This window comes from Zootoca vivipara, chromosome 1 (genome assembly GCF_963506605.1).
Source record: "Zootoca vivipara chromosome 1, rZooViv1.1, whole genome shotgun sequence".
Taxonomy (NCBI): domain Eukaryota; kingdom Metazoa; phylum Chordata; class Lepidosauria; order Squamata; family Lacertidae; genus Zootoca; species Zootoca vivipara.
The window spans coordinates 2076997-2093666 of NC_083276.1; the positions used below are offsets into that span (position 1 = coordinate 2076997).

The 16670-nt window shown below is 47.0% G+C and overlaps 1 protein-coding gene across 1 annotated transcript in view; it reads right to left on the bottom strand.

Annotated features, from left to right (window-relative positions):
* Nucleotides 1-16670, bottom strand: part of MDGA2 (MAM domain containing glycosylphosphatidylinositol anchor 2) — a 372105-nt gene that overhangs the window by 204881 nt on the left and 150554 nt on the right. Inside the window, exon 2 of the mRNA XM_060269123.1 lies at nt 6558-6697. Within this exon, the coding sequence (XP_060125106.1) occupies nt 6558-6697 (140 nt within the window). The remainder of the gene's footprint in view (nt 1-6557; nt 6698-16670) is intronic.

The window sequence follows — 16670 nt, forward strand, 5'->3', positions numbered from 1 at the left end:
GTCCATGGGGTCACGAAGAGTCAGACACGACTAAACGACTAAACAACAACAAAATCTGAGGTTAATTCATTTCCATGGGTCTCTGCTGAGCAGGACTTAGCCAAATACAACCCAGGGACATCAAATGAATGCACTTACGCAGGTTGCACGGCAGTGAAATGGAGTTTGCTTCACAGTGGTACCTACGTCCTCAAATTTAATCTGTTCCAGAGGTCCATCCCCAAACCAAAGCGTCACAGAACCAAGGTGCACTTTCCCGTAGAAAGTAATGTAAAATGGATTACTCCGTTCCAGACTTTTAAAAACAACCCCTAAAACAGCAATTTAATTTAATTTAATTCAAAATAATCAATGTAAAGGGACCCCTGACCATTAGGTCCAGTCGCGGACGACTCTGGGGTTGCACACTCATCTCGTGTTACTGGCCGAGGGAGCCGGCATTTGTCCACAGACAGATTTTCTGGGTCATATGGCCAGCATGACTAAGCTGCTTCTGGCGAACCAGAGCAGCGCACGGAAACGCCGTTTACCTTCCTGCTTGAAGCGGTACCTATTTATCTACTTGCACTTTGACGCGCTTTCGAACTGCTAGGTTGGCTGGAGCAGGGACCGAGCAACGGGAGCTCACCCCGTTGCGGGGATTCGAACCGCTGACCTTCTGATCGGCAGGCCCTAGGCTCTGTGGTTTAACCCACAGCGCCACCCGCCTTGTAATCAATGTACTGCACTATAAAATAAATAAGACAGTATTGTAGATGATAAAAATTCAGATTATATGATAGCTATTGTTTGGATGGAGGGCTTTTATCCATTTCCGCAGTCACACAATCAATCAGTAGCTAAACTGGGTTCCACACAGTCACAAAAGCAAACGAACCGGAAAAGCCTCAAAAACAAAAACGCAAAATAAATAGCAAAAACAAAAGCGCCAAACTTAATCTGTTCCGGAAGTCCGTTTGACTTCTGAAATGTTTGAAAAACCAAGGTGCAGCTACAGATTGGTGCAGGTGCTCTGGAATCAATAGCCGACGGCCGCATCAGACGTTTGGCTTCTGAAAAACATTTGAAAACCGGAACACTTACTTCCAGGTTTTTGGTGTTTGGGAACCAAGGCGTTTGAGAACCAAGGTACCACTGTCTCTCCATCGGGGATGCAGCAAGCAGACAGCTCAGCTTATGAATCATCTCTAATAGGGGCTGCAGAAAAATGGTTGTTTAGCAGGGAGCACCGAATCTGCCGCCCGCCCTTGCAGTCCTGAGGTGCTCCCAACCGGCTGTTTTCGGGAGAGGAGGCCCAGGATGGGAGAGAGATGTGCAAGCACAGACTCTTGCGCACATAAGCATTTCTCTCTCCCCGTTATGGAATTTCACTTTCCTTGCTAATGCTAATGACTCTCGCTTTCCCCACTGTGGCAGTAATAGCTGCTAATCAACTTGTAATGCAGTAATCACAACTGCAGGCTATGGCCATGCAAAGCAGGGGGAAAGAAATAAAGAAATAAATGGGGGGGGAGAGGGGGAAGGAGGGAAAGGAAGAAAGGAGAGGGGAGAGGGAGAGAGAAAGAGGGAGAGGAAGGAGGGGGAGAGGAAGAGGGGCAAGGCAGGCACCACAGAAATTAGAAAAAAGTAGGAGGAAAAAATTTCAACTACCAGTATAAATAAAGTGGAAGTATATACAATAATAAACATTATCACTATAGGTTTTGTTCCATTTCGAAAAATGACATTTCATTTTGCTGTTTATCAGTGCTTTTTCCTGGGGGGACGCAGGTACACATACCCCTAAACATTTTGTGAATCTTTGTACTTTTGTCCATTTAGTGTATTTATTTTCCCCGATTTGAACTATAAACTGGTGACTTTCTCAAGACAAAACGAGAGTGCCCCTAAACATTTTTTAAAAAGAAAAAAAGCACTGCTGTTTATTATTGTTCATATTTTGAATTAGATGTATATGGGGTACTGAAATCTCTTAAGTGCTTAAGGCCTGAAAAGGTCTTGATCTGGCCCTGGAAAGAAGGGACCAGGTGTTTTTTTTTGGGGGGGGTTTGAGAGATATACAAAGCTGGTGGAAAGCAGATTAAGACGTTGGCACTAGCTTGGCTGCAGGAGTTGCTGGAAGGAAACGTACAAGACGCCATCCAAACATCTTGGGGAACCCTCTCCAGATTTTTGTGGCGTTTACTCCTTAGCCTTATCTCTCCCAGGGGACCCAGGTGGCGCTGTGGGTTAAACCACTGAGCCTAGGGCTTGCTGATCAGAAGGTCGGCGGTTCGAATCCCTGTGACGGGGTGAGCTCCCGTTGCTCGGTCCCAGCTCCTGCCAACCTAGCAGTTCGAAAGCACGTCAAAATGCAAGTAGATAAATAGGAACCGCTACAGCGGGAAGGTAAACAGCATTTCCATGTGCTGCTCTGATTCGCCAGAAGTGGCTTTGTCATGCTGGCCACATGACCTGGAAGCTGTACGCCGGCTCCCTCGGCCAATAATGCGAGATGAGCGCGCAACCCCAGAGTCGGTCACGACTGGACCCAATGATCAGGGGTCCCTTTACCTTTACCTTTACCTTATCTCTCCCAAACATAGGGTTCAGAGTCTTCCTTCTCCTAGATGCTGTGCCGGATTTACGGATAAGCTAAACAAACTCTAGCCTAGGGCCCCACTCTCTTGGGGGCCCCCAAGAAAATTAAAGGGGAAAAAACCTGGATGTACATTTCCAAAATATAAGATAAGAAAACAAATAAAATAAAACTTACATACAGCAACAGTGTTTAGTGTTGTGTAGGCTCCTAGGATGTAAGTCATGGGTCCTGCCTGCTAGCCTGCTCCCTAAAATATCACTGGTTTGCTCCTTTCTATATATAGGGCGCCTACAAAATAAAAAAAATTCCTTCAGTAGCACCTTAAAGACCAACTAAGTTTATATTTTGGTATGAGCTTTCGTGTGCATGCACACTTCTTCAGATACACCAGAAACAGAAGTGTCAGACCCTATATATATATACAGAGGGTGGTGGGTGAGGTGCTAAAGAAAGCTTGATCATGCATAATGAGATAAGAATCCGATGTCTCTATTCATCCCAGGTGCTTCCATGGTTTTAAGCTTGGTAATGATTTCCAATTCAGCAAGAATTGGAAAGCTTAAAACCATGGAAGCACCTGGGATGAATAGAGACATCGGATTCTTATCTCATTATGCATGATCAAGCTTTCTTTAGCACCTCACCCACCACCCTCTGTATATATATATAGGGTCTGACACTTCTGTTTCTGGTGTATCTGAAGATGTGTGCATGCACACGAAAGCTCATACCAAAATATAAACTTAGTTGGTCTTTAAGGTGCTACTGAAGGAATTTTTTTTATTTTGCTTCGACTCAGACCAACACGGCTACCTACCTGTAACTAGGGCGCCTACATTCTGCATGGACTGGTTGTAACAATTACTTTGATAAAATACATATTTTGTTATGTGCAAATGGCGTGAGCTACCTATTAGGTCCATAAGTTACCGTATAGCATATATTAAAACAAACAAACAAACAAAAAACCAGCAACAAAGGGCAGCTCCTCTATAGCACATGCAGAATCTGCCTTCTTAATCATTGGACCCCCTCTTGGTCCACTCCAGCCCCTGTTTTCAGACACAGGGGAAGTCCCTAACACAGGCACCCCCAAACGTGGCCCTCCAGATGTTTTGGGACTACAACTCCCATCATCCTTAGCTAACAGGACCAGTGGTCAGGGATGATGGGAACTGTAGTCCCCAAAACATCTGGAGGGTCGAGTTTGGGGGTGCCTGCCCTAATGCATCAAGGGTTAGAGACCCATCAGCTACCTTTGCCTGGTTTAGCCTGCCAGTTGAAGCCGTTCTCCAGGTGTGCCACTGTCACCTGCTGACATCTTCTAGGAGCCACAGGTGAGAGCTGAGTGCAGGGTGGGGACCAAAGGTGGACAACCTACCCCAGAAGGAGCACAGTGTCGTCCCCCCACCAGAGATACTGCCCCTCCCCTAACACCAAATAGTAATGGAGTATTGATGTTTTATCAACTCAAGAGCAGGGTGCAAGAGAATGATTTAGGCTTCCTTTGTTGAGTCGATCATTTTGGGAATCGCTTTTTCATATAGGAGACATGCTTCTTTTATGTTTTCCAATTAATCTGAACAAAAGGACCTCTGCGTATGCATAGATCCTGTTTGGTTCTCGAACACTGCAGTCCTGTGCTCAGAAATAACTCCCGCCGAGTTCTGCGTGGCTGTTTCCTAGGGAAGTGGTATAAAACGACGGCTGTTTTAGACATACTTCAGAGACATGCTCACGATTGTCCTGTACACAGCCCTCCTCTCCAAAACAAGGCACTTCTGGGTGCTTTTTAGCCATTATCTGTGCTGCAGTATCAAACACTTTGGCAAATTACTTAATTTTCTATTTTGCATCATTCTGGTGCAGGAAGCCAGGAAGAATGTGAATAATTTCATCCATTAAGTGGGACATTAGTTGCCATGGAAACAATGCCCCCATATAAATCTGTATCGTAGTCCCTCTGCCCACTGTGGGGGCTGCAGAAGGGCCTTAACAAGCTAGGAGAGTTGCAGGATCAGGCCAAGTGCTCGCCTAGTCCAGCAACCTGCTCTTGCAGTGGCCAGTCATATATTCTCAGTGCTCACAATGGCCCTGTAAGGTGGGATAGTATAGTTGCAGTTGGTAGAGTATGAGATTCTTAATCTCGGGGTTGTGGGTTCGAGACCCACTTTGGGCAAAAGATTCCCGCATTTCAGGGGGTTGGACTAGATGACCCTCACAGTCCCTTCAAACTCAACAATTCTCTGATTCTATAGAGGGAGGCATGTCTGAGGCCACCCTGGGAGTTCATGGAAGAGGCAAGATTCAAGCCAACCGAAATGATTATGGGGATGAAGAAACACCCCGATCAAGAAAGGTTGCAGACTTTTTCATTTAGATGACAGGCGAGGAAAAGGCGCCATGATAGAAGTTTATTAAGAGAATGCATGGCAAGGAGAAAGCAGATAGAGAAAGTTCCCCGCTCCTCACAACACAATGTCCAATGATTGGCCCCTGGTCTGATCCTGCAGGCTCTTAAGCCGCGGACTTCCTGATTCCAAGCTCATCCCTCTTGGCAGGACACTACCATGGTTTGCTTTCTTCAACAGGGACTCCAAGCAATTCATTGTCAGAAGGGATGGCATTTGCCAGCCCTCTCTTTGCCGAGAGTTGGAGAGAGAGAGAGAGAGAGAGAGAGAGAGAGAGAGAGAGAGAGAGAGAGAGAGAGAGAGAGAGAGAACAGGAGAGAGAACAGGAGAGAGAACAGGAGAGAGAACAGGAGAGAGAGAGAGAGAGAACAGGAGAGAGGATGGGAGACAGGCGGAGATGAGAAATCCATAAACTGGTAAAATGAAGTGAAATCAATTGTCCTTCCAAGACCTGAGTTGAGAAAATAGAGATTTGAGGGGAGAAAACACAGAGACCTGTGCAATGTGTTGGAACCATGATAGGCTAGTTTTGCCAGAGTTTTGCTGATCTAGTGGCATCAGAATCTCTTTGCCTGCTTAAGGAAGTCATTTTCCGGACACTATAAAGAGCTGGCACCCACACCGAGCCCTTCAGAGCATCTGAAGCTCTCAGGTAGCAATGGCCAAGTGGAGCACTCCAGGAGTCGGATACAATTCCGTGCCACCCCCCAAGCCCCAAGTGGTGAGAAATTATAACCGGAGCATGTCCCACTTTGGTGAAAGAGTGCGCTGACAGGTAGGGTCTCAGCCTACCTGTAGACAGCTGCCCTGGACACACAAATAACCTGCACTTCCATGGACAGTTGTGAGTCCAAAATGAAAGCAACCCCTGGTTCTTTAGGGGCGCAGTTCATAGAATCATAGAATCATAGAGTTGGAAGAGACCACAAGGGCCATCCAGTCCAACCCCCTGCCAAGCAGGAAACACCATCAAAGCATTCCTGACATATGGCTGTCAAGCTCTGCTTAAAGACCTCCAAAGAAGGAGACTCCACCACACTCCTTGGTAGCAAATTCCACTGTCTAACAGCTCTTACTGTCAGGAAGTTCTTCCTAATGTTTAGGTGGAATCTTCTTTCTTGAAGTTTGAATCCATTGCTCCGTGTCCGCTTCTCTGGAGCAGCAGAAAACAATCTTTCTCCCTCCTCCATATGACATCCTTTCATATATTTGAACATGGCTATCATATCACCCCTTAACCTTCTCTTCTCCAGGCTAAACATACCCAGCTCCCTAAGCCGTTCCTCATAAGGCATCGTTTCCAGGCCTTTGAAGTTACCCGATTCAGGACCAGGAAGTCCCCTACACCAGCCTGCCGCCCCCCCGCCCCCCCCCCCCGATCAATATTGTCAAGGTCGTTTAATGAGGTTTGTTTGGCGCATTCCACATCCTGATTCAAAGGTGTCTCTAAGCAGCTTATGACATCACACAAAAATACCACAGGTAAAGGCAAGGAAAAACCACCCTCCCCAATTTTGGAGAAGCAAATCCAGCTGTGGACCTCGCGCCTCACAAGATGAGCTCACCTGCGGCCGAGGGTGCCCTGTGACCAAGCAGGTCAGCTCCAGCGTCTCCCCTTCCCGGATTGTGTACACTCTCTCCGAGTATCGCTCCTCCTCAATGTTGCAGGCCAGGCCCGAGTGGATGATCCTCACTGTGGGTGGGGCTGCAAAGACAAGCGGAAGGAGATCTTTGTTATCATTTTGAAAATTTGGGTACATAACAAAACCTAACTGTGAACTTCCTGCTTGCTGATGCACAGAAAAAAAGAACTGAAGCAATAATGAATCTGAGGCTCCAATACTTTGGCCACCTCCTGAGAAGAGAAGACTCCCTGGAAAAGACCCTGATGTTGGGAAAGATGGAGGGCACAAGGAGAAGGGGACGACAGAGGGCGAGATGGTTGGACAGTGTTCTCGAAGCTACGAACATGAGTTTGACCAAACTGCGGGAGGCGGTGGAAGACAGGAGTGCCTGGCATGCTCTGGTCCATGGGGTCACGGGGCGTCAGACATGACTAAACAACTAAACCACAACAACAAGACACAGAAATAGCAATCTAGGATGCCAAAGGAAGCAATTTGCACACCCTCCTTGTACGCGTGACTCCTTAGTATGCCACAACTCTAACTTAATGCTGAACATTTATCCTTTGTGGCAATGCTCCCATTGTTTCATTTGAAATTGTAGTCTCCTTGGAGGCAAGGATCCTTCTCTTTTTTTAACCAATGAATTCATGTACAAAATAAAAAAATTCCTTCCAGTAGCACCTTAGAGACCAACTAAGTTTGTCATTGGTATGACCTTTCATATCTGAAGAAGTGTGCATGCACACAAAAGCTCATACCAATGACAAACTTAGTTTGTCTCTAAGGTGCTACTGGAAGGATTTTTTTTTATTTTGTTTCGACTATGGCAGACCAACATGGCTACCTACCTGTAACTAGAATTCATGTACAGTCACTCATTCATTCATTCATTCATTCATTCGTCAGACACTTCCTATAACCCCACTGAGGAGGACGCGGGTGGCGCTGTGGTCTAAACCACTGAGCCTCTTGGGCTTGCTGATCGGATCAGCGGTTCGAATCCCCACAACGGGTTGAGCTCCCCTTGCTCTGTCCCAGCTCCTGCCAACCTAGCAGTTTGAAAGCACACCAGTACAAGTAGATAAATAGGGACCGCTGCAGCAGAAGGTAAACGGTGTTTCCATGCACTCTGGTTTCCATCATGGTGTTCTATTGCACCAGAAGCAATTTAGTCCTGCCGGCCACATGACCCAGAGAGCTGTCTGCGGACAAATGCTGGCTCGCTTGGCCTGAAAGCAAGATGAGCGGTGCAACCCCATAGTCGCCTTTGACTGGCGGTAACCACCCAGGGGTCCTTTACCTTTACCTTTTACCTGTAACCCCACTGATCATGAGGGTCCCTTCCAACTTTCCATCTTATGATTCTGTGACTACTGCATCAATTCTGTATAGTAATAGTGAACTATTTCTCCACGTGCTAGCTCTAGCCAAAAGAGCATTGTCCTCCCAAAAGAGGGGGGTATCAGCAGAACTTTAAAGGTGCCAAAATATTTGTGGGGAGGACCCCTAAGAGGAGGAAGAAAACCAGGAAGAAAATCAGCATGGAAAACTGGCAGAAAAGAAACCCATTGGAGAGAAGATTCCAGAAAACTTTCATTGTCCTCCTAAACAAGGCATTGCAACATCTTGTTACAGGTTCCCCTTGTAATAGCTTATAGAATCGTAAAGTTGGAAGGGACCACGAGGGCCATCTAGTCCAACCCCCTGCAATGCAGGAATATTTTGTCAGAGGTGGGTCTCGAACCCAAGGCCCTGAGATTAAAAATATCATGTTCTACCAACTGAGATATGTCAGCTGAAATGTCATCACAGTAATCACTAGGTACTATGAGATGGAAAATGGACAGAGTGGACATGAATTGACAGCAGGATTTGATCCTGGATTCACCACCACTTGGAACCAGATAATTACCAGCCTTAACTTAAGCTAATGGAACCATCCAACGGTTCCCCAAAAGTTGAAGGCATGCTCAATAACCCTCTTCCGACCCAGAACTTCATAAAGGTTCACATGGCTACATCGAAGTCCTATTGAAATGAGATTCCTGCCCCCCATTTCGCATTTCACTGGCATGTACAGAATTTCCCCCTCCACTGAATCTGCAGGTGGGGAAAACTCCATCTCTGTATCAGCGTTCCCACGGCAATGGTGGGAAATGAGCAGGCAAGGCCCCATCCATCATCGTTTTATTAATCTCCAAGAACCCCCCAAAGGAAACTTTGCATTTTTAATTTTTTCCCCCAACTCTGGTTATTTTGGGCTTAATTTTCAAAAATTAGCTTTTCATTATTGTTCCTTCATTATTGTATGTACTGCTTGAAGTGCATTATCTCTCTCGTTACGCAAGCGAAGCACTTTAATGAGGACCATAAAACTAAGCAGTTGGCACAATGGGACCCCTCCCCACCCTCTCTCTCTCTTTTGCACAACTCATCTCAAACAGCCCATTCTTCTCCACGGGGAGGCGCCGCCTGCTGGCTTATTGGGGACACTCAGGCTTCCGACTCAATCATCGTAAAATAAAATAAGAGCCCCTCCCCCCCCATGTCTCTCCTTTTCTAGGTAGCTCAATTTCCAATCCTTGGGTGGGAATTGACAGCGAAACATTAACTAACACTCTGCAGAATTTAAACTTAATTGCAAGTGATGTTTCGGCCCATATGTGTGCCGTGTGTACTGTAGAAGTGATGTCTATGGAGGTGGGAATTCTATTGGCCCATTAAAATAACAGAACGAAATCAAACACACTGAGAGAGAGAGAAAGAGCCATCCCCTTATTTTATTTTTTTAAATGAGCTCCTTTATTTCATGGCATGGAGAAAGCAGACAGAGAAAAGTTTTCCCTCCCTCCTAATATTTGAATTTGGGGATATCCAATGAAGCTGAGTGTTGGAAGATTCAGCACAGATAAAAGAAAGTCCTTCTTCACATCGTGCAGAGTTAAACTACGGAACTCACTTCCGCAGGAGACAGTGATGGTCAGCAACTTCAATGGCTTTGAAAGAGGACTGGATAAATTCATGGAGGAGGAGAGGGCTATCGATGGCTACTGTACTAGCCAGGATAAATGCTATGCTTTGCCTTCACAGCTGGAGGCAGAAATGCTTCTGAACCCCAGTTGGGAGAAGCCCCAGGAGACGAGAGGGCTCCTATACACAATTCCTGCTTGTGAACAGGATGCTGGACTAGATGGGCCATTGGCCTGATCCAGCAAGCTCTTCTTATTTCTTAAAGGTAGAGAGTTACCACTCGGAGATGCACTTTGCAAATATGCCAGCTGTGGTGGTTATTCCACCTATTGCTAGACCAAGCTTAAGCTCAATCGCAGAGAAACAAAGGCCCAGGGCTTAACCCTGGCAATAACATTTAGAATCTGTTGCTGTAGGCTCTGCACGGAAGTTCAGTTCACTGTGTGGAGCTCAGGAGCGGTGCGTGTGGCTACATCCTGGCTCCACAGCCAGTGTCCACTTGCTGATTATTCCCAGATTGATATAATGAACAGGTGAAGGGTTTAAGCACAGGATGAAATAGATTTTGAGGAGGGATTTGAAGGCAGAGAGAGAGAGAGAGAGAGAGAGAGAGAGAGAGAGAGAGAGAGAGAGAGAATGAACACATGCTCCATTTCCACCAACTGGCTAAGAATGCATGAGCAAGATGCCCAACTTTTAAATTAGCAAGACTGCTTAAAAAACAGGCTTCCTCTACCTGGGCTTTCTTTTGCCATAGGGTTGTCACCAGAAATTGTTCCCTGCACCTCCTACTGATGCATGCAGTGTGCATTCCCACCCCCACTGCGTTCCTGGGCCATGGGGATGGGCAGCTACAACAACTCCAGACCTGTCCCGTCGACCCTCTGCAAAGGATTGTACCCCAGCAGACCTCTGGGCAGCATCCTTCTCAATGAAATTGCCCAGGCCAGCCTCATGTCGGCAGGCATTCTTGGGAACGACTTTTATGAAGGCTTCAGACTGCAAAGCCCATCCATGCACTTTTCATCACAAGGGAAATGTCCGGTCACACAAGCATCCTTGGCCTTTGTTTAACACAAGCTGTTTGTCCAACTAAACAGGGGTCAGCAAACATTTTCAGCAGGGGGCCGGTCCACTGTCCCTCAGACCTTGTGGGGGGCTGGACTATTTTTTTTGGGGGGGGGGATGAACGAATTCCTATGACCCACCCAGAGATGCATTTGAAATAAAAGCACACATTCTACTCATATAAAAACACGCTGATTCCCAGATCGTCTGTGGGCCGGATTGAGAAGGTGATTGGGCTGGATCCGGCCACTGGGCCTTAGTTTGCCTACCCATGGTCTAAGCTAAGGGTAGTGTGTGTGTGTGTACATAGCTAAACTAAAGGAACCGACTTGCAATCAGAAACTCCCAGAAGTCATTGTCACAGATTGATCTTCCCTTGAAATTTGCTGCTCCACCCCAAAAGATGAACTTCAACATGGAATTCCTCCAGATGGTTGGGTTTCCCGTACCCAGTTGCAAATACCATTCATCTATTAATATACCCAGTGCCAGATCTACATATAAGCTAAACAAGCTATAGCTTAGGGCCCCACTCTCTTGCCCCCCCAATCACTATTAATATTGTTTTGTTGTTTATTCGTTTAGTCGTGTCCCATGGACCATAGCACGCCAGGAACTCCTGTCTTCCACTGCTCCCACAGTTTGGTCAAACTCATGTTCGTAGCTTCGAGAACACTGTTAATATACTTCTTATTAATTTCAGTTCAACAATTCCTTTGAGAAAATACATATTTTGTTATGTGCAAATGGCTTGAGATACCTATTAGGTCCATCAATTACCATATAGCATACATTCAACACAAAAAATAGTGACAGTTTGTTGTTGGCACAGGACAGCTGGACATATAAAGGGCCCCATTACCTTCAGTAGCTGAGGGCCTCATCCAACCTCAATCCGGCCCTGAATATACCTAACAGAAGTTGCAAGGACCATTTGTGAGGGATTCTGTAGCTATGAACCCTTTTGGACCCCTTTTAATTCTATGATTCTACGACTCTACCATGAAGATGTCATAGAAACACCGGTTCTGGTTTCCATCCCCTTTTACTCCTTGCAATTTTAGTGGAGATCAATTCTCCCTGACATTTCACCTAAATCCCACTTCCTGCCATTTAAAACGATGCAGAACAATCATGAGAGACAAACGGTTGAGTCAGAAGACAGTAAAGATCAAACTCACGCACCATGATTAAGAGCACCGCGTTTTGTTGCTGCTGTTGCCGCTTGCTGCTGTTTCGACTCCTTGCTTTTTTTTATGGTTCAGGAGATCTCGCATATTTACCAAATGTCACTTCCTTCCCACCCCTGGAAATAATCGCCACCGTGGCTCCTCCCGAGAGAAGGTCGGCCAGGATTAAATGCCAGGCGAGACACGGCGGTAATATACTATGTGGCATTTATGTTGGGGGGGAAAGGCTTTCTTTTTTTCCCCATAGAAGAATTCATCTTTTTATTATACCCAATAAAAATTGCACGAAAGAAACCATTAGGATCCTATCCTCAGGAGTAAATAAACCAAATGCAAGAAGGCAGAGGCAACAAGGAACTGACTGATTAGTCTAAATTAATTAGTCTAAAGACTCTCTTTCCAGATTTGAAAGCAGCAAATACCTCTGAATGCCAGTTGCTGGGAATCAGTAGAACTCATATCCTGCTTCCAGGCTTAACTTGGGGGCATCTGGTTTGGACAGCTTATTTAGCTGTGATTCCTGCACAACAGGGGTTGGGCTTGATGACCTTTGGGTTCACTTCCAGCTCTAAAATTCTACGATTCTACTCTATGTCGGCCGCTTAAAAGGTGCATAGCTATTCCCCAGAGCCACTGCAAATGAGCCTGGCAGCAAAATGTCCCCTCCCTGGAGAGGCAGCCTGCAGGGGTCCCCTTCGCCTTGCTTCCCCCTGACACCCTCTGATTTCATAGAATCATAGAGTTGGAGGAGACCACAAGGGCCATCCAGTCCAACCCCCTGCCAAGCAGGAAACACCATCAAAGCATTCCTGACATATGCCTGTCAAGCCTCTGCTTAAAGATCTCCAAAGAAGGAGACTCCACCACACTCCTTGGCAGCAAATTCCACTGCCAAACAGCTCTTACTGTCAGGAAGTTCTTCCTAATGTTTAGGTGGAATCTTCTTTCTTGTAGTTTGAATCCATTGCTCCGTGTCCGCTTCTCTGGAGCAGCAGAAAACAACCTTTCTCCCTCCTCTATCTGGCATCCTTTTATATATTTGAACATGGCTATCATATCACCCCTTAACCTTCTCTTCTCCAGGCTAAACATACCCAGCTCCCTAAGCCATTCCTCATAAGGCATCGTTTCCAGGCCTTTGACCATTTTGGTTGCCCTCTTCTGGACACGTTCCAGCTTATCAGTATCCTTCTTGAACTGTGGTGCCCAGAACTGGACACAGTACTCCAGGTGAGGTCTGACCAGAGCAGAATACAGTGGTACTATTACTTCCCTTGATCTAGATGCTATACTCCTATTGATGCAGCCCAGAATTGCATTGGCTTTTTTAGCTGCTGCATCACACTGTTGACTCATGTCAAGTTTGTGGTCTACCAAGACTCCGAGATCCTTTTCACATGTACTGCTCTCAAGCCAGGTGTCACCCATCCTGTATTTGTGCCTTTCATTTTTTCTGCCCAAGTGTAGTACTTTACATTTCTCCTTGTTAAAATTCATCTTGTTTGCTTTGGCCCAGTTGCCTAATCTGTTAAGGTCCTTCTGAAGTGTGGTCCTGTCCTCTGGGGTATTAGCCACCCCTCCCACACTGCACATTTCACAAAAGCATCTTCAATTGGCTTAGAGAAATAAAACCCAGTGGAAGCCATTTGTTAAGGTGGCGCGAGTGCAGAACAAGCCCGTACATCTTCGGCAGCCTGTCTGGGGAGCACTAGGAATGCCATTGAACTAAGAGATGTAGGCAGGTGACCAGATGCATTTCATGGGAAGAGGATAAATGTGGAATGCGATCACCACGGCAGCATGCAAAGGAGCCAGAGCACGGCCTCAACATCTTATTTCACAGTGGGGAGAAGAGGGCTGGCTGTTAATACAATGCATATCGCGGCAAGGCTGGCTGCACAGACGCTGGGCAGGGGGGGGGGGTGAAGGGACTTGTTTGCCCTTGTCCCAAAGCACTTCCATACACAAGAACATCAGAAGAGCCTGCTGGATCAGGTTAGTGGACCATTCTCACAGTGGCCAACCAGATACCCCAGCGGGAAAACCCTCCAGCACAATCTGAGCAACTCTCTGCTCCTGTGGTTTCCAGTATTCAGAAGCATGTCTGCTTCTGACCCTGGAAGCACAGGACAGCCATCATTGCTAGGAGCCATTAATAGCCCTCTTCATGTATTCGTCTAATCTTCTTTCAAAGCCACCCACGTTTGCTATCCAAAGGACAAAGGAGCCTTGCTAGGTTTATTCAGCCTCCTCCTGCCACCGGTTCGCCACAAAGTGCCTTGGCAGGCCAGTAATACAGTGGGAGGCAGTGCAAGACAGGAGTGCCTGGCGCGCTATGGTCCATGGGGTCATGAAGAGTCGGACACGACTAAATGACTAAACAACAACAATACAGTGGGACGCAGGTGACGCTGTGGGTTAAACCACAGAGCCTAGGGCTTGCCGATCAGAAGGTCGGCGGTTTGAATCCCCACAACGGAGTGAGCTCCCATTGCTCTGTCCCAGCTCCTGCCCACCTAGCAGTTCAAAAGCACGTCAAAGTGCCAGTAAATAAATAGGTACCACTCCGGCGGGAAGGTAAATGGCGTTTCCGTGTGCTGCTCTGGTTCACCAGAAGCGGCTTAGTCATGCTGGCCACATGACCTGGAAGCTGTACGTCGGCTCCCTCGGCCAATACAGTGAGATGAGCACCACAACCCCAGAGTCGGTCACGAATGGACCTAATGGTCAGGGGTTCCTTTACCTTTAATACAGTGGTATCTTGGTTCTCAAACTTAATCCATTCTGCAAGTTCGTTCCAAAACCAAAGCATTCCAAAACCAAGGCGGGCTTTCCCATAGAAAGAAATGCAAAATGGATGAATCCGTTCCAGACTTTTAAAAACCACCCCTAAAACACCAATTTAACATGAATTTTACTATCTAACGAGACCACTGATCCATAAAATGAAAGCAATAAACAATGTACTGCAGTCACACAATCAATCAATCAGTAGCTGAACTGGGTTCTACATAGTCACAAAAATAAAATAAAAAGAGCTCCCAAAACAAAAACGCAACATAAAAAGCAAAAGCAGACAGATCGCAGCATAACACTCAAAATGCAAGCATAACACTCAAAACCTTTGTTCAGCTTCCGAAAAAAGTTCACAAACTGGAACACTTACTTCTGGGTTTGTGGTGTTTGGGTTCTATGTTGTTTGAGTTCCAAGGCACAGCGGTGTAGCGAGCTGCTGTGACACAGCAAATTGCCATGCACCTGGGGGGCGCGGAGTCGCTACGTAATGACGCATGTGTCGTTACGTAACGATGCATGCGCAGCATCGCGCCCTCTCCTGCACCTCCAAAGCCGTGCACCTCCAGTTCCAAACTCGAGGTAAAAAGCCTGCTCCGCGCGGCACGCCCGCCGTGCCGAGTGGGCTTTTTACCTGGAGTTTGGAGCTGGAGGCACAGGGGAGGGCGATACCCCACCACATAATGACGCTACGTGTGTGTCGTAACGTGGCGGGGTATTGCCGCCCCCCTACGACTCCAAAGCCACGTGCCTCCAACTCCAAACTCCAAAAGCCCGCTCGGCACGGCATGGGGGGTGCCACTTGATGCCCACTCCTCCGCAACTCCCAAGACAAGCCTCCAGCCTCCTGGTAAAAAGTCTTCTCGGTGGGCCAAGTGGCACCCCCCCCCCCCAGAGTGGAACCCGGGGCAGACTGCCCCCATCGCCTCTCCCTTGACGCCCCTGCCAAGGCATTTGAGAACCAAGGTACCACTGTACTTGTATGTTCTTACTTGTACATCTTTCTCTCTCTCTCTCTCTCTCCCCCTCTCTCTCTAAAAGAGATTTATATATACCAACTTTCAGCATAAGATCTCGGGTGGTTCACAAGATGGCAACACACGATAAAACCCACAGATAAATAGTCCAAACAGAAGCAACAGAACAGTAACCCCACAGCCCATAAACACATGGCTGTAGAATATTAATCAGAAATCACCAGATGGACCTTCCTGCAGAGAGTTTCCAGGTAAGCTACAGATCCCAGGATCCCTTTTGTGGGGGCTGGGCTGGGCTGGATGTGATACTTTTTAAATTTGTTTTAAATGTATGGTATGGACACAACCACAGACCCACAGAGAGAGATTTGCCTTTCTGGCCAGCGGCTTCCATTTGCTGAACATTTGTCCGTTTCTGTCCGACCCCCAAACCACATTGCCCAATTTGTGCCAGTGTCCCTAATTAATAGCAAAAGCATAAGAAAACACACTGCTAATTAGATCCCAGCCCTGCCTCTCTGGCCCCTCCTGTAGCCGGCTGATCTAATTTTGACACTGCAAGGCTGATCAGCAAACTATCTATTAAGTCAGAGCGGGGAGAAACACTCTGGTTCTTGGAAGCGCCGAGATCTCCCCCTTATAGCACATTTGCAGGCCTGTTTTGTGCTCCTCCAGCTGGGCGAGCATTAAAAACTTATGGCCTGTGATATACGGCGCATGTTCATATTTACTTGCAGAGAACGAGGCTGTAGCAGTTTGAGGGGAGAGGTGGGAAGCCAGGCCTTTTATCATGCATTTTAAAAGGCCATTGCGTTTTCACTTCTCTGGTGATGGATCCGAGCTTGTCAGTTCCTTTGTATTGATCAACATCCTGTATGGCCGGGGAGCATCTTCAGGCCAATTTGCACGACTGCCGGGTGTGCGAGGGCTGGGTGGGAAACCGGTTGCAAGTTCTGCACATGCTGTTTTACAAAATGAGCGCAAGCCACTCAGAAGGATTGAGGATTTAGCTCACCAAGGCAAGAATGAATCCTGCAAGTGGCAAGGGCTAT